The sequence below is a fragment of the Choloepus didactylus genome, chromosome X (genome assembly GCF_015220235.1).
Source record: "Choloepus didactylus isolate mChoDid1 chromosome X, mChoDid1.pri, whole genome shotgun sequence".
Lineage (NCBI taxonomy): Eukaryota > Metazoa > Chordata > Mammalia > Pilosa > Megalonychidae > Choloepus > Choloepus didactylus.
Window position 1 is genome coordinate 32,190,977 of NC_051334.1, and position 22,841 is coordinate 32,213,817.

Here is a 22,841-nt window from a genome sequence, read left to right on the forward strand (position 1 = left end):
CTCTTACCTGGACTAATTCATTGCCCTCATAACTGTTCTCTCTTCTTCCAGTGACCTCACCAATACTTTCTTTACCAGTCTCTCCTCTACTAAAAACACTATGCAGCTTTTCCTCACAGCCTAGAACCCCAAACCTGAGTCCTTTACCCTCATTGAAATACTGCCATACATGACAAAACCCTTACCTATATTTCAATCCCATTATCATACCTCAGCTGTCTCCTCACCATTTACAAAGGCCTTTCAATTCCTCCAACAAGCCAAACTGTCCCTTGTTTAGGGCCTTTGCATTGGCCATGCTCTCAGCCAGTCACTCAATCCTCCTTAACTTTGCATGTACAACACCTACTACAGAGTCTTCCCAAGAATAATTTGCCCATATATATTTGAGGACTAAAATAATAAATGAGCATAAATAGCATTAGTGGGAATAACAATGAGACCTGGAGCAATGTGCTTACCTCAGATGAATACAGCAAGGAAAACGAAACCTCAAAAGCCTATAGTCAGAGGTGGAGCAAGATGGCAGCATTGGGAGGTGTAGAATTTAGTTAAACGTCAGGAACAGCTAGTAAATAGTGTGGAACAACTGCTGGGGGACATCTGTGACTGAACATACATTGTACACTAGTCTGGAATGGGTGGAATCGCTGAGATCTCAGCATAAGAACTGTAAGTAAAACTCCCCAAACTGTGGTGCTGGCACCATTCCCCCTCCAGCATGGCAGGCTGAGCTAAAACACTTCTCTGTGGGAAAAAGAAGCAGTCAACTAGGAGAAAGGGAAGGTAGTTCAACCAAGCTCCAACTGCAGTTTTAGTTAACAAATTTGGACTGCTTAATACAAGCTACCAGCACAGATAAACCTGAAGCAAGCAGGGAAGGAACCCGGAGTTTCCTCCCAGCAGAGAGGAGGAAGGGCTGACAGAAAAAAAAAAAAAAAACATAAATAAAAACAGAGGCTTTTGGAGTCGGCTGAACACAGAATACTGAAAAAGGGCTGTGTGCCAAGAAAAGGGCCATACAGAACCAGGCACCAAATCTGGTTCTTCGCTGGTAACTGGGAGCTGGGGGACTGGCTCTGAAAAGGGTATTTGTTTCTTTATTCCCTTTTTTTTCTCTCATAATAACTAGCTCATTAGAGAAAGCCTCAGGCATTTTCAATTGTCAGCAGTGACCCAGGCAAGGGTAGAGTTAAGATAGATAGAGAGACAAAGTAAGAAGTCAACTGTAGGAGATAAATACCTAAAGGGCTTATTTTCCCTAAGAAAAGGGGAGTGGGGCCCAGCTCAAGTGGCTGCCTTCCATCAGAGGACTCAGACCACAGGCATGGGAGGGGAAAAAAAAAACAAAAACAGCTTAAGCTTGGCTACTGACACTCTCAGCCCCTGGCAGGGATAGGGTGTACTGAGAATTAAAGTCAATGCACCTCTTCATGCTGGTGGGGAGCTGCAGGCTGAAAAGTGCCACCTGCTGGGCAGGATAGGAAAAGCACAGAATCTAGAGGCCTCACAGGAAAGTCTGACAACTTTCCCGTTCTCATCCTCAGGGAAACTTGATGCTGATTACACCCTCTTCCTGAGACCTGGGCCCATCTGGTCTGTGAAAATCTGATTAGGGTAATCAAGGAAACAAGATGCCTAGACAACAAAAAATTACAATTCACACTAGAAAAAGTGAAGATATTTCCCAGTCAAAAAAACAAACTTACACTTCAAATGAGATACAGGATGTGAAACAACTAATTAAAGATCTTCAAACAAATATGCTAAATCAATTCAAAAATCCAATCAACCACTCAAGGGAAAATATGGCAAAAGAGATGATGGACATAAACAAGACACTAGATAACATAAGGAAGAACTTGAAAGTTTGAAAACACAATTAGCAAAACTTAAGGGAATGAAGGGCACAATAGAAGAGATGAAAAACACAAAGGAGACAAACAGCAGCAGATTTGAAGAGGCAGAAGAAAGGATTCAGGAATTAGAGGGAGGACATCTGAAATCCTACACACACACAAAAAAACAGATAGGGAAAAGAATGGAAAAATATGAGCAGGTTCTCAGGGAATTGAAAGACAACATGAAGCACACAAATATACGTGCCACGGATGTCCCAGAAGGGGAAGAAAGGGGAAAGGGGGCAGAAACAATAATAGAGGAAATAATCAATGAAAATTCCCCATCTCTTATGAAAGACATAAAATTGCAGATCCAAGAAGAGCAGCATACCCCAAACAGAATAGATCTGAATAGATTTACACCAAGACACTTAAGAATCAGAGTAACAAATGTCAAAGACAAAGAGAGAATTCTGACAGCAACAAGAAAAAAGCGATTCATCACATACATGGAAGCTCAATAAGACTATATATGGATTTCTCAGTAGAAACTTTGGAGGTGAGAAGGCAGTGGTATGATATATTTAAGATACTGAAAGAGAAAAACTGCCAACCAAGAATTCTATACCTGGCAAAACTGTCCTTCAAAAATGAGGGAGAGTTTAAAATATTTTCAGACAAACAGACACTGAGAGAGTTTGTGAACAAGAGATCTGCTCTACAAGAAATAGTGAAGGGACCAATACAAGCAGGTAGGAAAAGATAAGAGAGAGAGGTTTGGAGAAATGAGTAGAAATGAAGACTATCAGTGAGAGTAAAAAGAAAGAGAGAGGGAAAACATAAAATAAGATATGACATATAAATTCCAAAAGTCAAAATGATAGACAGTAGACATTACATTGAATGAAATCAAGCAAGAAGCAAAAGGATGGGTACTCTACGGACTCACTAATATGAACTAACATTGATGAGTGAAATTTGAGAGTTCAAGCTGAGAACACAGGTTATCAGGAGATAGAAAGAGGTTAGAAAATGGGCACTTGATGCTGAAGGAGTACATAAGGGTAAATGGGATTGACTGTATAGTTCCAGAAATGGGTAGCATAATGTGTGATAGTAGCACAATACTGTATGTGCTCTGAACAAAGATGAGTGTGAGTACGGTTGAAAGAGGAAGGCTAGGGGCATGTATGGCACCAGAAAGACAGAAGATAAAGACTGGGATTATATAACTTAGTGAAACCTAGAGTGGTCAGTGATGGTGATTAAATGTACACATATATGAATGTTTTTAAAAGAGGAAGAACAAATGAATGTCAACATTGTAAGGTGTTGAAAACTGGATGGTATAGGGGAAAAATACAATCAATGCAAACTAGAGTCTATACTTAATAGCAACATTATAAGATGCTTCCATTAATTGTAACAAAGGCAATATAGCAAAGCTAAATGTCTATAACAGGGGGTTATAAGGGAGTGTGCCAGTTTATATTATGTTCCCCAATACGCCATTATCTTTGATGCAATCTTGTGTGGGCAGACGTATTAGTGTCGATTAGACTGTAATTCTTTGATTGAGTCTTTCCATGGAGATGTGACCCACCCAAGTGTAGGTGATAACTCTGATTAGATAATTTCCATGGAGGTGTGGCCCCGCCCATTCAGCTTGGGCCTTGATTAGTTTACTAGAGCACTATATAAGCTCTGACAGAAGGAGTCTACAGCCAAGAGGGACACTTTGAAGAATGCACAGGAGCTGAGAGAGCAGCTACAGATGAGAGACAGCTTGAAGATGGCCATTGAAAGCAGACTTTTGCTCTGGAGAAGCTAAGAGAGGAAAAACTCCCCAAGAGCAACTAAGAGTCACATTTTTGAGGAACTGCAGCCTAGAGAGGAAAGTTCTGGGAGAAAGCCATTTTGAAACCAGAACTCTGGAGCAGACACCAGCCACGTGTCTTCCCAGCTAACAGAAGTTTTCCGGATGCCACTGGCCATCCTCCAGTGAAGGTACCTGTGCTGGTTTGTATATTTATGTTCCCCAGAAAAAGCCATATTCTTTAATGCATTCTTGTGGGGGCAGACATATTAGTGTGGACTGGGTTGGAACCTATTGGTTCAGTGTCCATGGAGATGTGACCCACCCAAATGTAGGTGATAACTCTGACTGGATAATTTCCAGGGAGGCATGGCCCCGCCCATTCAGCGTGGGCCTTGATTAGTTTACTGGAGCTCTATATAAGCTCAGACAGAAGGAGCTCATAGCTAGTAGCTGGAGCTGAGACAGACATTTTGAAGACGGCCGTTGGAAGCTGATGCAGACATTTTGGAGAACGTCATTTTGAACCGCAACCTGGGAGCAAGCAGATGCCAGCCATGTGCCTTCCCAGCTAACAGAGGTTTTCCAGATGCCAATGGCCTTACTCCAGTGAAGGTACCCTTTGTTGATGGACACTTTATGGCTTTAAGACTGTAACTGTGTAACCAAATAAACCCCCTTTGTAAAAGCCAATCCATTTCTGTTATTTTCCATTACGGCAGCTCTGAGGAATTCCTGATAATCTTGCAAGCATTGGGGGCTACCACTGTAGTAGGCTACACCCTCTATCTTGGGGCTTGCTCTTATGAAGCTCATGACTGCAAACGAGAGGCTAAACCTGCTTATAATTATAATTGTGCCTAAAAGTCTCCCCCAGAAAACCTCTTTCACGTTGCTCAGATGTGGCCTCTCTCTATAAGCCAACTCTGCAGGTGAACTCACTGCCCTCCCTGCTACGTGAGACATGACTCCCAGGGGTATAAATCTCCCTAGTTAACACGGGACATGACTCCTGGGGATGAGCCTGGAGCTGGCATTGTGGGACTGAAAAAATCTTCTTGACCAAAAGGGGGAAGAGAAATGAAACAAAATAAAGTCTCAGTGGCTGAGAGATTTAAAATGGACTGAGAGGTCACTCTGGTGGGCATTCTTATGCACTATATAGATATCCCTTTTTAGATTTTAGTGTATTGGAATAGCTAGAAGTAGAAGTAAATAACTGAATCTGTTGAACTGCAAGCCTTGATTCTTGAAGACGACTGCATAACTATGTAGCTTACACAGTGTGACTGTGTGACTGAAAACCTTGTAGTTCCCACACCCTTTATCCAGTGTATGGACAGATGAGTAGAAAAATGGGGGCAAAAATTGAATGAAAAATAGGGTCGGGTGGGGGGGAATGGAATGTTTTAGGTGTTCTTTTTTTATTTTTATTTTTTTTTTTTTGATCAAGGAAAATGTCCAAATATTGACTTGGCAATGAATGCACAACTATATGATGGTACAATTGATTGTACACTGTGGATGACTGTAGGGTTTATGAATATATCTCAATAGAACTGTATGTTAAACAGCCTATAGTCAGATGAAGAAATCCAATCAAAATATGACTTGAGACAAATTGGCTGAAGATGACACATCAACATCTCCAGTCCAGGTAAAAAGGACTGAGTAATGGACTTTTTCACCCAAGGCTGGTGATTGCCTGCATTTCCCAGATGAGGAGAGAATGAGAGTTGGCGTATATTTTTTATTTTTATAATTGGATTGTTGCCAATAGACATGATGGTAGATGAAACTGGAAATTGTTAAGTGAAAATATTCATAAATTTTAGTTGCAAGCATATCCATATTCCCAAGCAATTTTTTACTTTTGTTGTAAGATACTGAGTTAAGAATTCTAGCATGGCTTTGTTATATGTAACATGAGTAGACAGACTTAATTATCATTCCTCTCATCACTAAAAATTGGCTGATGTAGGGATGATGGCTTCTGACTGGGTAGATCCATAACCTGTCTTTTGGAGAGAGAGACAAGAGGTATGGACTAATCCATTTTTGTCTGCTACCAATTTACCATGTCTCTTGTGCCAGTTTGTATATATTATGCCCCCCAAGAAAAAGCCATCATCTTTTAATTCAGTCTTGTGGGATATTGGGATTAGGCTGTTTCCATGGAGATGTGACCCACCCAACTGTGAGTGACACCCTTGGTTAGGATATGATTTCTGATTGAATGTTTCCATGGAGGTGAAGCCCTGCCCATCCAGCATGGGCCTTGATTAGTTTACTGAAGCCTTATAAAAGCTCAGATTGAAGGACCTCAGAGCTGCAGCTTAGAGAAACATTTTGAAGACGGCCATTGAAAGCTGACACTGACATTTTGCAGAACGCCATTTTGAAACGCAACCTAGGAGCAGGCAGATGCCAGTCACATGCTTCCCAGCTAACAGAGGTATTCCAGATGCCAATGGTCTTTCTCCAGTGAAGATACCCTATTGTTGATGCCTTACTTTGGACACTTTATGGCATTAAGACTGTAACTTTGTAATCAAATAAACCCCCTTTATAAAAGCCAATCCATTTCTGGTATTCTGCATTCAGGCAGCATTAGCAAACCAGAACACCTCTCTACTACAAAGTAATCATATCATGTTTGGAAACAATAGGTCATGTGCCAAAATGAATAACCATCAACAAGACCATGATAATAGAAACTGAACAGGTCATAATTTATTTAAACCATTAAATAAGACCTGGAATAATTTTTATCAAATACTGACAACATCCTCTTATCATAATTAGCCTTTTTTGTTTCCTTCAAAAAAAATCTGTCAAAAACAGGTCCAGCATAGTTTGCATAATGGCTTATCTCACTGAGAATTTAAATGTTTTATACTTGAACACAAGGGAAGTTATTGGAAATGATATGGAAGAGTCACTGCTATTTACAAACTCTCAAGATATCTAAATTTGCTTTGCTTAATTAATACTTTGTATATATGTATTTTGACTTGTTTTCCAGAAAAGACTATGTGCTACAAGTGGTTCTATATAAATATCTCATTTTTGCAACTCTGTAAGATATTTAAGCAAACGTTAAGCCTCCTAAAACGTTGCCCTTGCCTTCTTGATAATCATTCTAAAAGCTTTAACACAACCCAAGTCTTCTTCCCTAAGGACAGATGCTTTCTTAGGATTCCCAAGCTCCAGTAGGATGGGGGTGAAGAAGTCACACAAATACATACACACACTCACACACAGCCTGTTATATAATGGCAGGTAGCCCTTTACCAAGGGAATGTTTTAATTAACCATTTTTTAATGTTATAAAAGCAGATAAAATAGTTGGATTTCAATTTCAGGTTGATTCACTCAGTTTCAGACTGTCATTAATTAATTGATGATTATGAATAATTAATACCATATTACTAGACTTTTTCAAAAAAAAGGAGAGGAGCACAATGGGAACCTTCTCCTCTTGAAGAGGTTGGAGAAGTAGAGTGCACAAAAGAGAAGATAGTGGTGCTACTGTTGGACAGCCTTTAAAAGACGAGGCTGGATTTTGAAGACTTTCTAATTTTGTCTGAGGTTTCTACATTTGACTTGTACGGTTGCATACAAACAGCAGTTCTACCCTGAAGAATGTTTCTGTATGACCACATGTAGGCAGCTCTGTATCTTCTGATTTATGATGATAAATGGGTTGAGTAAATTAGCTGACCTGGGGGCACTGAGGGGGGTGAGGGGACTCAATAGTTATAATATGAATATTATAATTCTCACCTCTGGGCTTAGTTACAATCATCAAAATGATCATAGTAGGTGGAAAATGTCAATATGCATAGACTACTATCTCCTGGTTTGGAACACAGATATAATTTGTGAAGATTCTATTTTATATACGCCTTATTTATTCTTTCAAAAGATGAGAGCTTAAAATGTGCTTCACCTTGCCCTATTGTCACACTATAATTTAGTACTGGAATAGCAATCCTCACAGCATTTCTAATGCATTTGTTTGGTCCTATTTTAAAGCTTTTTAATCTTCATAGATAATAGCTAAGTAAACTTAAGGTGCTTGGACAATTTCTTTAACTTAATGTATTCAAATCCACAGCTGGCATTTCATTCCTTTTTATTTAAAAATAAATCTATCTTATCTCGATAGGCTCTACATGAATAAACACACCCAACAATATAAATCAAAGAAACACAACCAGATTGATGAGATCTACTTGTTACCCTCATAAGAAACATGCCATTTTCAGAAATGTCTCAAAACCTCTTTTTTGATTGTCAATATATATTTTTAAAATAATTCAGACACAAATAGTACTGGAATAAGGATTTTCAAACAGAGAAGAGAAGCATTTTTTCCAAAAGGATTTCCTTAAGCTGATGAGAAACTCATATTTTTGAGGGCTTTTCCTTCCAAAGAGAAGTTCTACATCAACTGTACCTAAGAGGTGATTTTATGGACATGGTTTCCTGTGAATGTTTCTGTGACATCTACGTTCACATTTTAAGTTTTGGAAAAAACCTGGTAAGTACTAATTATGAAAAAAGTTCGGCAGCTCTTAAAGCACAGTTCTATAGATAATGGTCCACCTATCTAATCTCCCCACTCCATTCAGAAAACAGATAACCTAAATATGATAGACATGAAAATCCAAATGAAATGTCCCCTGAAAAAGAGCTACATGCCTTAAGAACAAACCGAGAATCCGGATTTACCTTACAACTGCATCAAAGTAACAGGATTCCAGAACTTGCCTTCTCTCTTAATAAAGAGCAAAGACTTACTTGCTTTGTTTTTCCATGCTAGCAACCCTGAGGCATTCCCATCGTGAATTTAGGAGAGTCATCTGTTCTTGTACTTCAGTTTCTTCATCTTCTGATAATTTCCCTGTTCCAATCAGTTGACTTCCCAATTGCAGAACATTGCCAACCCGTCCCTGATGGGATGTCAAGTCCATCATATACCCCTGACAAAAACAAGTTGACAATATAAACAGTTTAGGTAAATCACTGTGGTTTAAAAATATTTGTTTTTGCAATTTTAAAAATTGCAACCCATTTAAACTATATTCTCTGTAAAAAAAAAAAATCTTGATTTTCATTTAAGGAAACCCAATGCATTTTTTAACATGAGTTAAGGAAAGTTATTTTTTCAGCTCACCTTCTACAGAAGCAGACCCTGAAGTAAGGATTTTTGTGCAAGTGACTTATTAAAGAAGAGCTCCAAGGGGAGAGTGGTAAGGGAATAGAAGCAGGAAACAGGACAAGGAAGCCAAGTAAGGCTGTCATCTCAGGAAAAGTCTCTCACTGATGGTAATTCGGCCTGGTACCATATGGGTTCTCAGGAGTGTAAGTTATGCCTCAGAATTGTCTTGACCCTCGAGAAGGGAACTGTTTTCATATTCCTCTACAAACAAGGCATTGGTAATACCAGTCCTCAGCACCTTCAAGGGTTGTTCTTCAAAGAAGAAATTCAAATGTTGACTATTGGAGTCCCAAGCATATGTGATGAACATACACTTGTTTCCAGCTCAAAATAAAAACGATATTACCAAAATACAAGGATCTCACAGAATAATTGTGGAAAAAGGATCCTTGCCATTATGATATGCTATGTTTCATGAATCAAATCTTTGCTTTACCTCATGAGTATGAAACTGTTCTTTCACTTCTTCTACATCATTAGAAATCTCTCTTTGTGCTTGCAATGCATCCTCAGCAGAAAGAAGCCATGAGAGTACTTCTTCTAAAGCTGTTTGGTAATTGTCCAGGTTTACTTCAGTCTCCATCAATGAACTGCCAAATGACTTGTCTTCAGGAGCTCCTAAAGGCTGAAAAATGAAATAAATTGGGTGTTATACAATTAGTATCTTTGCAGACTGTTCCAGTACATTAAATGATAAATTGAATGAAATATTTAAAATGCTAGAAATGTCTACTTGCATTACCAGAGACATGAACAGCAGACACATACAATTGCAAGCTTGCCTTTTAACATTCACACACACACATATACACACACACACAGAAAAGGCAATTGAAATCCACACCAAAATAATATTTTATTAAAGTTTTTCTGGATTAATATAAAGAGTGAATTGGTACAGCACATCTGCATGCAGCAGTTTAACTGCCATGAATTTTCATCCATCAGTAACTTTTCCTCGGTTCTTATTTCACCCCTTTACATATTCATTATTGGTATTAAATTTATACACATTTGCAATGGCATTAAAGGAAATGTCTCTTCCTGAGATGCCCTAGGTATGAAATATTTCAGAAAGTTTACACCAGTAAAGTTCTCAGTATGAAAATAAGTGGGGAGAAGGGTAAAATTTAAAAAGAACTATCTGGTCCATACCTGTCTGAAATTTCTAACAATATAATGATTTCTATATATTAAGACTTTATTTCCAAAGGGCCATGTCTTAAATAGCAAAACAGTATTTTAAAAGAAGTAGAATATGATGCATTTTCTACTCAATGAATAAATATAATTAGCAGGATGTTTGAAGTGAGATTCCCAACAGCTGTCTCAGAATTTCTGCAGGGATGTTAAAGCTGAGAGCAAAGAGTACAAAATGCCCATAATTCTAAAGTGAAGATCCAGGCCGCCTATGAAGGAATTGCAAAGAGTTGATCACAAAATTGGTTCTACAACCTTTAATACACTACCCAGCTCAAAGGTGTATAAAAAGAAGAAAGCAAGGGACTGGAGAAAGCGAGAGGGAAAGGATTCCTCCAGAGTGACTAGAGCGCTACGCAAGTACATACCGCCGTCCCACCTCAAGCCAAATATAGAGACTTCAAGTTAATCACCTTTAGACAGTAGAGTAGTTTCTAAGATGTTGATCCCTAAACCCGGCTATGTGTTTGCAGAGATTCAGAAGCTACAGGACCAGTGCTATCCCAAGGAGAGAGCTCTTGGGATAACCTGATAGGTTTCTTCTGATATTTCCTTAGGGTATTTAGCAAGGACAAAAATTTAAGCCAATAATGGAAGTCTGCAAGAGATTTTCTTTGGGTCAAGTGGACTTATGGTTAGTTGCTGGGCTTAAGGAATCCTGATGATCACACTCGAGGATTTCCTGCTGAGGTAAGGGACACCAGCAAATTTATGGTATTTGGGGAGCTGGAGTTGGGAAAATATATATATAAAATATCCATTAATAGTAATATATATATTAGAGAAATATTTGGAGAGGAATCCTCTGTGTATGCCAATGAAGGCAAACAAGCAGTGGAACCTAAAAACACAGCTTACAAAGTAAACAAAAGGCAGTGTAGAAAAACCAAAAGCCAATCGGATGATTTCATGATCTTGCCTACAGCAAATTTGACCTTTGATCATTATTCCCCGGCATGCCTGACTTGAATTTCCAGCACCCCTGGAAGCACTGAACTGCTGGCACCAACTTAGCTGTGCTCTTTTGACAAATGCTCCAATTTTGAAACGTTAATATTGTAAATTTTCCCCAACTGTCAAACCCCTGAAGATGACAAAGCATAGTGGCAATCTTTGCTGTAATCTTTTCATCAAATGACATACTCTTTACCTGTCTCTAGAGAACTGGCAGAAAGATGTCATCCTGATAAGTCAATGTCACCAACTCTAGAATGTCAAACAGAGCATCAAAGCCCAATCAAGGCTATTCACATGGGACCCCCAAAACAAAGGTAATTTCTGAAGATCACAGAGGTTCCATTGTGTATCTTCTCCCTCTATCCTTAAATACTGGTAATAATAAGCATCAAAGTTAGCTAATAAGGGGAGAAACATCACAAAAAGGTAGCCTGACAGATGTATGCAGGCAAGGCCAACTTCATGGGTGTACAATTTCAGCAGCCACTCAGGGGCCTGCACCCAGAAGGGGCACCATGTTTGCTTTAATATTCTGCTGTTTCCATTTTGAAAATCAAATTTTTATCTTTGAACTTGGGTTTTGTAAGTGAAGTCCAACAGGATCAAAAAGTTTGCCTGTGAGCAGAGGAACTAATCACAATATGTGTGTCTGCCACATTTGTATATAGTGTTTTCGATGACCCATGAACAGAATTCTAGCAAATCCACAATGTGTGGGAGTTTAGGGAGACTCAAAGCAAGTACAAAGTAAGTGTGTTTCATCTCTTGAGTAAGTGAGGGTACTAACAGCCCCAAGAGGCTGTTCTTCATTTGAATAAGGAATTTGCTTTACATGCAGAAATAAGGCAAGTCTAAGAAAACACAAATGACCGAGGAACCCAGTCATGTCCTTTCTTAACTCATTTACTTTCCTGTATTAGCCAACTTCCCATGCTGAAACTTGACAACATGGAAAGAAAGGAAAAGATGGGCAATCCAATAGTTCCTTTTCCTTTCAATCTTTCCTTACTTATCACAAGCTGTGTGCATTATCAAACAGCGAAATAAAAAGAGCTGAGTTGTGTGCAGCATTTCCATGTTCTGGTAAGAGCAAAATACATATGCATGTATGAGCTACAAAATATGAATTATGTAATATTGGTGATTCTGCATATGAATTAAATGTTCTTATATTTGCACTTAAAACTGGAATGGTCCAATATAAAGATGAACTGTAAAATGCATGCTAATAATTTAAATTTTTACATTTTTCTTTGCTTAGGACAACATTAAATGCAAATAACAAATATAATGGCAAGTCAAGAGAGAGACTGTGAAATAACAGAAATAGCTTAGTATTTTAGTACTTTTAACATCTCCTTTTTTCCTGCTTTTTGTACAAGGAGCTCTGCATTTTCATTTTCCACCAGGAGTCACAAATTATGTAGCCAGCACTGTGTGTAGGTGAAAAAAAAAGTGCAATCCTAGACATTTTGCCTTTTTCAGGTTACAGATGAAAAGAGATGAGAGATTTATTATGTGCAGTAGAACATGGATATTAAACCCTGGGGCTCTGGAGGCATTCAACCTGGATTTGAATCCTGACTCTGACCTGAGGTCTTGGGACCATGGGATTTCTTAGCCCTATCATAAGCCTTAATTATCTCATACGTGAAATGGGAAAAAAATATTCTCCTAATAAGATTGCAGTAAGAATTAAAGGACAGTATATAAGGTGCTCAGCAGGATGCCTAAACTTGAGTGAGAACTCAATAATTAAGTATGGTATAGCCGTAATCATTATTAGATTCTTGTACACATAAGAATCAGCATGAAACATAACCTTTCTCAAAGTTACCATCTTAAGTCACAGTCCAGATTTCAGGAGCCAGACAATTATTGTAGAGAAAAAAAGATCCAAAAACCATATAAGAGCAAACATCAATTATTTAAAGCAACCCTCTGTGAAACTTGAAAATCAACGTAGCTCCTATTTCAAAGTTCATTAAGAATCATTAACAATCTTGAGTTCAAATAATCTTCAAATGATAAACTGTAAACAACACTATTATACAAGTAACGCTATTATACAAGTAACACACTATATTTTATCCACTCTATAATTTGAATAAAAAATTAAACACTTATGATTTACTGACATTTACAGAGTCTTGCATTTTAGAGAAAATATAAAAAGACAGATCTTTATGCACAAATATATCATGTTTAATACTCAAATTAAAAAACTCTGACTATAAACGTTTTATTGGGGGCATATTCATGAAACAAAACTTTGCAGAGACGGTCTTATTAAAGCTAAATCAAACATCAATAAGCTGTATAAAATTACATAAATAACTCAATCATTATTTATATTCATGTATCCAACTCTCTCTCTATAGAAGGATGGATGGATGGATGGATGGATGGATGGTTGGATACACAGATGGATGGAAGGGTGGATGGATGGATGGATAGAAAGATAGAAATATAGGTAGATAGATGATTATGATCAAAATTGTTAGCTGAGCTCTGAGCAATTTTTTCTTTGACTAGACCATTATTTTTCAAATTGAAAGTCATGATCTATCAGTGATTCGTGAAATCATTTTAGTGGGTCATGACCAGGAATTTATTTAAAATTAAGTAGAATAAAAACTGTCAGTCTGTGTCACTTATATTCAGGATTAATATTTTCTTGCCAACTTTTGTTCCAGACATACGTGTGTGTGTGTGTGTGTGTGTGTGTGTGTGTGTATGTATACACACATATATACATACATATAGGTATATGTGTCTTGGATGAAAATTTTGCTTTTGTCCTACAGTTCATGAAACAAAATTGGAAACGGTTCTAGAATTTCAGAACAAGTAAACTCATGAACGAAGTAATTTCCTGTAATTTACATTTGTGCATTTTCAATAGATACCTCAGATGAAAACACATCTTTATAGATTCATCTTTAACAGAGAATTTGGAAACAAAGAAAGAGAGAGTTATGCTTTTTGGTTTCAGCATTCTTAAATATGTTTTCATTGTCAAAAGAATTTCATTTTTCATTTTGCACCTGAGCATGTGGCTAGTTCATGCATATCATGGCTTCAAAGAAAATTTTCCAGGGAACTGTATCTTCACATTTTACTGATGAAGATCTATGCATAGTAAAGACAGCCAACAAATCATTTCATGAGTGGAGATGATGGTATCTTGAACTGGAACCATTTTTTTTCTACTCTGCATTCTTATTCTAATTCCTGTCTTTATCATAGTTTATGCTCCTCTGCTGTACACTGGGCAAAAAATGATTCAGCTGAGAAGCATAACAATGAATGGATGAAGCAATTCTGGTTGTATTCAAAATTAAAAGCACTAAAAGGATTCAACATTTTCCATATAACTTCAGAGGCTTAATTGCTGCCATTTTGGGTGAGGGATTATTAGTTACTGTCATAATCATAACAGTAGAGGAGTAGAGAGGGAAAGGTAAAATGATGAGTGAAAACAAATGACTACTTGTGTTAGCCCCGCAAAATCAAAGGCAAAAGTCTGTAAGTTTTTTCTAGTGGCAATTTCTAATAATAGAAATTGTCATAATAAAGTAGAGACATAGAGCCTTGACACTATTCCTTACATAAATATGTTTTAAAAACCTAGTTTACCATCTGTCTGTACTTGGGTAAGTTATTTAACACTCTGTGTCTCAGTTTCCTCATTTGTAAAACAAGGAAAATGAAAACATATCTACATGGGATTGTTGGGAAGTTTATATGAGATAATGCATACAAACTGCTAAACACATGCTAGTTCTCAAGAAATGCTCTGCAGTGCCTGTATTCGGGGACCAATGTTCATTGAAATGGCAAATGGTTTTTATGAGGAAATGCAGTTGAATGAGCTGTGTGAATTTTTAGAAGCATGGTTTTGGCAATTCAAATGGAGATAAGTCATCGAATGCCTACATATAGGTAGTGAAACCAGCAATCCAGCAAACTACAAAGCTCTTAGAAAAATAGCTGGGACATTTCCAGAGAGCATAATCTATCAGTGAGCAGTTTTATATTGCTGATGAAACTGATCTCTTTTGGCAACATTCTCCAATTTCAGCCTTAAGATGTGATACAAGTTTTAACCTGGATAGAAACAGTTTTATTGTTCTTGAATGTATAAATGCTTCAAGAAAATTTGAAAATTTTATCATCCTCAGTTACTTTAAAAGTGTCATATTTCTTTTTTATAGAGTCTAAGTCAATGCATTCATGGTAAATGTTTTTGGTGAATTCTATAATCTTTTTATCCCTCAGTGAAAGATTATTTCAGAGCTAAAGGATTACAGAGGGATAACCAAGTGGTTCTTTTACTAAATAACAGAAGAGTGTTTCAGGGGAACCAGGATTAGTATCTGGAAATATTCTTCCCACATTTCCACTGTGTTTCCTCAGAGGTATAACATGTAAACCAGGGTATTATTCACAGTATGAAAAATGATTACAGAAGTGATTTATGAGAAATTAATCTATCATGCAACAATGTACATGACATTCAATCTAATGACACCATTAAACCAGTAATTTTTAATATTGCTTGTGCCTGAAATTCAGTTCAAAATTTAGCCCTAATTAGAATTTAGGAAAAAATACAGCCTGCTGTTATGACAATAATAAAACCACCATCACCACAACAACTATACATATAACAGCAATAACAACAGCTGCCTTTATCATTGGGTATTTAATGTCAGTCAATTTGGTAATCATTTAACAAGCATCGTATCATTTTTCACCATGTCAGGATGACAGAGAATAGTAGGATGAGGAAATGGAAGCAGAAAAATTACATAACTTGCCAAACGTCATACAGTAGGTAATTGCTTCTGTGATTTAAAACCACTTTGTATGTCACTACTTTCCCCACTATGTGGGACATGACTCCCAAGGGTGTAAGTCTCCCTGGCAACGAAGGACAGGATTCCCAGGGATGAGCTTCGCCGTGGCATCATGGAATTCACCATGCCTTCTTGACCAAAAGGGGGAAGAGAAATGAAACAAAATAAAGTTTCAGTGCTAAGAGATTTCAAATACATTCGAGTGGTCATTCTGGTTGTTACTCTTATGCAAGCTTCAGCCAGATATTGCAAATTGCCACGGTGTGTCAAGCTCCAACCAACAATATTCCTGAAAACCTTAAAGAAAACTCAGGGTTCTATCTAAGACTCTATAAAAGTCTGACCTATTAAGTTTATTTTTTTGAGAAACTTAAAGCCTCCAGATGGCTCCTATGCCAGAGAAGCCCAGAAACCCGGAGGTACCACCCTCTCCAAGAACATCAACCAGTTTCATTCCTCTACCCCATAATGTCGACACTCCTTTTCAGCATGAAGAAGTTAGAATGGTCATTGTCCAGATATCCTGAAGACTGAGAGAATGATCAAATGAGAGGGAGGAGTTGTATCTAAGAAGTTAGGATTTAACAAATGATTATGACTACTGAATCATTATATAGATATTCCTTTTTAGTTTCTAGTGTATTAGAACAGCCAGAAGGAAACACCTGAAACTGTTGACCTGTAATCCAATAGCCTTGATCTTTGATAATGATTGTATCACTACAGAGCTTTCATCTTATGACCATGTGATTGTAAAAACCTTGTGACTGATACCCCCTTCATCCAATGTATAGGTAGATGAGTAGTAAAATAAAAACAAGCATGAAAAAAATTTAAAAAACACTTTGAACTCCCAAACACATTTGAGAACTCCCTTTCAATAAAGGAAATGAGGAATTCAGAAGCTATGAGACACAACTTTCACAAAATATCCTAATATCACTTCTTAAAAAATAAAATAACGTATATTTTTCCTTCTATTCATTTTCACAAATTCAGAGTCAATGGTTTTGACATTATTAAAAGAATACCTGGTGTCCAGGACGTTGGTGAGTCAGAAATCAAATGTAAAGTTTGAAACGATGCCTGTAAGACACAGATTCTGATACCACACGGAAGAAGGGGACAACAGAAAGGCAGCAGTGTGGTACACCCTAAGGTGGTGGTATAGATCCTCATATTTAAGACAGAAGATGTTGAGTAAAAAAAAAAAAAAAAAGTAACTTCAGTACTTTCTAAAGGAAGGCGTGTGCCAACTCCATTGTTAGAACCCTATACCTTCTGTTAATTCTATAATCTGCCTTTATATTTTAATATTAACAATGGTGATGTTCTTAACTACTACAGGGTGCCTCAGAGAAATGCTATATTGTACTTAGCATGTTCTGTTTAAGAAGACAAAACAGTATGTCATCCGTACACATGTATGTCCGCATGTATTTTCTTTTTTAAAAAAAATTCACATCCAAATTCCTATTAAACAAAAGGTTCTGGAGCCAAAAGTATTAATCTTGAGAGCTGGAAAAAAATGATCCTAGCAAAGACTTTTAGTCCAATATCCGTCATCTTCCACTTTTTATTTAGCAATAGAAAGTTTGGGTAACTACTTGGCTGCCCAGAATATGAATGACACTTCCAGACTCCCTTGAATTTAGGTGTGGCCTATGACCAAATTGTGGCCAGGGGTTTAGGATATGTGCAACTTCTCCATGAAGACCTTAGAGGGAATGGCTATACTCTCCTCTTCGTCCTTTCTTCATATCCACAGGCTACCAGACAGACATGGTGGTACTGAGCTATCCTTGATCATAAAGATGAAAGCAACACCCTAAGGGATGACAGAGCATTAATGCAAAAGAACCTTGAATCTCTGAAAAGAGCACAGCTTCTCTACAAGGCCTGGGGCCATTCACATCCAGACAGTTAAGAGAAATAACTCTGAAAGATAAATAAACTTTCCTAGTTAACCATGATTATGACTTCGTTACTGCAGAAAAATATATAGCCTATCTGATATGCTATCATACCCAAAGTTTCTAGGAGCTGAGATTTCACTATAAAAAATATGTATTTGTACTAACTGATATTAAAATAAACTCTCTACCATAAAATCAGTTATCTTTCTGATATGTCTTCTCTTTATAAAACATACTATCAATGAAGTTTTTAGTTCATTTTGCTCATCACAAAAGCACCTAGAGCAATTTAATAACCTAATATAAAACAGTTGCCTTTTTTTAGTTAATATAATTTACAATAAAATTTTTTATAAACATCAATAAATTCCTATGTAAAATAACTTTCTCAGAAATTCACTAGGTTGTGCATAAAGGATGTCTGGCTAAGCAATTTTCATTCTCACAACCACCTTAAAAGGGTGGGGGAGCATTTTCCAGGTGAGGAAATTGAGGTCACACCAATGAGATGCTGTAGGAGAAAACAGATCCCAAGTAAACCTACATTCCCTTCTTGTCATGGTGAGGGCTGAGAGAATGTTATAAAAACCATGGATTCCAGAGAAGAATAATGAACACTATAATCCTGTGCTATTTTTGGTATGTTTCAGTAATTTTAAAAAGTCAATATTTGTTGGGAATTCATACAAGTTGGGAATTTAAACAATCAGGGATTCTCTAAAAATATCTCTAAAATAAGACAGTTACAAAGTATCTGGGAAGATAAAATCAATTTCTGTTCTTTCCGTCAGTCCTAAATTTAACAATTGTATGTACTTTCAAATAAGCCTAATACAAAAATACCATGTCTTACATATTTTAGTGAGGCTTTTATAAAACTGTAAAACAAATATGACTCACTGGATGGTACTTTTAAAATAAAAGGAATTCAGAAGTAAATTGCTTTAGGCAAATATTTTTTTTCTTCAAATATCAGAACTAAAAATGTGTATCACTGACAATTCATTATTATCTAAATTCAGATATACTGCCAGTTAAGTAATATCCCCCTAAAATGATTGTAGTTTGTAGAGTTTGTTGTAACATATGCTAACTGTTTAACAATGAATGACAAAGGAAAAGTTAATTGATTTGATTTTCCATGTAGCCATTTAAAAATTTTTGCTTTATTTCATAAATTATCATTATGGTAATCCTAACTATTTATTCATTCATTCTACGAGTATATATTTAAATAAATTAGAAGTTATCATGATAGACTGCCAAACTGTTACACAAACTTACCTATACCTGTGCCCATCCTAGCCTCCTCAGTTCATAGTTCAATGGAGGAATTTGTTTTTTCCTATTATCTAATCCAAGAGTCCTTAATTTTATTCTGTAAAGGGCCATGTAGTAAAAATCTTCAGTTTTGTGGGCCACCACATACCAGTTGCCACTACTCAAACCTATTGTAGTTAAGTGGATAAGCATGGATGTGTTAAAATAAAACTTTATTTACAACAGGTAGCAGGCCAAATTTGACCCTCAGGCTATAGCTTGCCGTCCACTGATAATCTAATCATTTCTCAGATTTAATCCCATTCTGTACCAATTTAAGAGTTTCCCACTATAAAGTATCTCTCTCTCCAATTGCTCACTCTCAAACTGACCCCAGTGGGTCACCTTCTCACACTGCTGCAGGTCCAAGCCAGCAGTCTCTAAAATCTCACTGCCTGTCCCCTTGTACACAGTAATATCTCAGAGCCAGTATGGTGCACAAAACCAGTGCCTGCCCAAGTGGAAATTCAAGTCTATCTCACTTTGGAGTAAGAAAAGCCTGAGTTCAAATTCAGTCTCTGGAATTTATAAGCCACGTTTGCTTGCCGAAATCATTTAATCTCTGACTCCAGATGCGTACCTGAAAATGGGGAGGATGAGGCTAACTTACAGGGTGCTTGTAAGGCTCACAGATAATATATGCATGGCATTTTTATGAACATTCAGCATCACCCCTTCCCATTCAACCTTTATAAAATCGTTTCAATTACTTCATTGTTCTTACTTCATACAATACAGAATAGAGAAATAAGTAATAACACAAAAGGGAGTTTGTTTTTGTTTAGATTTCGGGTCGTAAAAATGTATTCAAATAGATCAACCGACTTTTGCTAAACACTGGCTAACTACCCTTCCTTCAGGTGTACCAGCTACGTGGACTATCCCACTACCCTTCACATAGACTGACGGAATTCTGTGGGGTTCCTGTTTATTTAGTTATTTAACTGCTTTTATCTCCTTTCCTTCTTCCTGAAATGATGGTGTGGTATATCATTCAGAAAAATCCTCAAGGAAGCTCCATGACAGCAGAGAGTTTTGTTAATTTTGTTCACTATATAGCATATGACACAAAGTAGACACATAATAGATATCTGTTGAATAAATGAATCTCCTAGCACATGCCATGAAACAATTTTCCATTTTATTTTTTATTAATATTAGTTCATTTCTACCTAAGGGAATTAGGCCAAAGTCACTGCATCTTTTCATGTCAGGCCAGTGAAAAGAAACATCTGTTTATAGTACCTGCTGCCTTACTCAGTGCACTGTCTCCTTAGTCTCCTAAGGAAAGGCAGTTCTTGGTTTAACGCCTTTAGTGCTTGCCATTAAGCTCTGGAGAGACTCTGGGAAGATTTTATTATCTGCTGCACATTCTACCTTCTGTCTCAAGAAAAATAATAAACGACCCGAGTAGTCCTCTGCCCTGCTGGTGCAGATAGACCAGGCAGTCCATGTAGACAGTCAGCTAAAGGCAGCGGGTAGCTTTTGAATTTTTACCATTGGCTCCTAATAGGAGTGACCAGGCTTCAGGTTCATATCTCAGGGTCTCCTGGGCAACTAAAGCTTTCGATCCTATGGTTCAGAGAACTGAGAACAACACATATAGGCTCATTGCATTTGATAGCAATCAAAGGGCATGAAACCCTTTGACAAATGTCTATCTCTTGCTATGCTGACATTTCTCCCAATTTCAACCAAAAGACGCTAAAGTCATGGTAGGCTAAGAGCTAACAGGAATCACTCCTGATTTGGGGATAACACTAAAAAAGGGCTTAAGGGGGTATATGTGTGTGTGTGTGTGTGTGTGTGTGTGTGTGTGTGTGTGTGTACGTGTATATGTCTACATATAATGCATATGTATATATACATATGTGTATATAGTGCACATGTATATTATAAATATATATATATATGTATATGAGACAATGAAAAAACATTAGTAGGAAAGCAAAGCAGAGCCCCAAGTGAGGTTAACACAAAAAATACATGTCATAAAGTCATATATACTTGCTTGAGTTGCTTTAACAATTTGGTTGAAAGCTATCCAGCAAGCAATGGCCTTTGTAATTTATTTCACATTCAGTCCTTTTTGATTCCTTGGGCATCACCTCGCAACAGTGTTTCAGAATTGAGGGCATTTTGCCTCCAAGGGGACATTTGAAAATATGTGGAGTCTGTTTTAATTGTGATGGCAGGGGGTGGGGTGTGCTACTGACGTCTAGGACATCTAGTGGGTTAAGACCAGGGATGCTACTAAATATTCAACAATGTCTGACTCAGCAGCAGCAGCCCCCCGCACCCTAACTTGCCAACAAAGAATGATAAAGCCCAAAATATCAGTATGACATTTTGAGAAAATATGCCCTAAAAAAACACAAAAGAAATACCCTAGAAACATTCTCCTCAGTCTGATTCTTTCTCCTCCATTTTCTCCACTTGCACACAGTTGCCAATTTACTATTGGGTATATCAATGTCATTGTCATATGCAATAATCTGCAGTGACTTTACTCATAGACCAAAGTCCAAGTATTAGACCACATCGTGTAATGGGCTCAGCTGTTTTCTCCCTTTCTCTCTCCCAGGGGTTTAGAAAGCTGCAAATCACCCATTTTCATGTTTCCCTGACTACTTACTTACCTTTCCCTCTACATCCACATTAAAAAGAAAACTTTCCCACAAACCATCTACATCAAATTTCCTGGTCCTTTACAGTACTGCTCCCCAACTTTGTAAATTCTTCAACTCTATCAATATGATATTTACAATTGCATGTCCCACTTATTTCTATCAATTTTTGCTATAGCAATTCAGAGGACTGATTGAGCTCAGCTGCCCTACTCACTTTTCATCTAATCCATCAGGTATTTTTAAAAATCTGGCTGATAAAATTTCATTTTCCATGATCTAAATCAGATTTTCTTGCAATCTCAATTGAAAATATCTTTATATGTATAATAAAGATTCAAAACCTTACTGAAACACTGCATTTGCAATATTTAAAAATAGATGTGAAAATTTTCTTACTAAGTTTTTGTGTATAGACATGAAAGATTTTGTAAGTGACATGCTTATGATGAGAATATTGCCAAATATCCATTTTTAAATGTTCTCGCCATCGCATGAATTTCTTATGAAGTGTAATTATTTGCTTAATCATTGTTAATAAAGTATCTTTGCATTGAAAGGAGACATCAAATTATTTTTACTGCTTTTGGAAATATCTGAGAAACAATGTAGTACTCACGGTCACTTGCCAACACAGCAAAGCTCATCAGATTTAGAACTTTTTGAAAAAGAAAATATATACCTCAATTTTTTCAACTATTTTGCCATGAGATAACTGAAACATTGCTGTGATGTAAAATATATATATACATATTTTTTCTGGAACACTCCTACTTCATTGAAAAATATTGTAAGTATTCTACTTTTCAAGATAATATAATCTGTAAATCCACTTAACTGTTCACATACATTGGAAAACATCAAGAACACTGAGGGTGCTAATAAAGAAGGGAGGGCCCCATTATCAACCCATACTATTGAGGATCTCTGATTTTTCCCTGAAGATATCAAATACCATATACTGTGTGCAACCACCTGAAAATCTGTACATTAACAATTGTAAGAAAGGAATAAGTTTCGTTTTCACATAGAGACAGCATGGAATAAGGGAAATGGAGGCAAAACCAGTTTAAAC

General features: G+C 37.0%; 1 protein-coding gene across 9 annotated transcripts in view; it reads right to left on the reverse strand.

The window, feature by feature from the left end:
• Window positions 1-22,841, reverse strand: part of DMD (dystrophin) — a 2,178,366-nt gene that overhangs the window by 1,718,901 nt on the left and 436,624 nt on the right. For all 9 annotated transcript variants that reach the window (XM_037821041.1, XM_037821045.1, XM_037821047.1 and 6 more), the window contains 2 exons: window positions 9,321-9,509; window positions 8,464-8,645 (listed from right to left, as the gene is read on the reverse strand). In XM_037821041.1, the coding sequence (XP_037676969.1) occupies window positions 8,464-8,645; window positions 9,321-9,509 (371 nt within the window). The remainder of the gene's footprint in view (window positions 1-8,463; window positions 8,646-9,320; window positions 9,510-22,841) is intronic.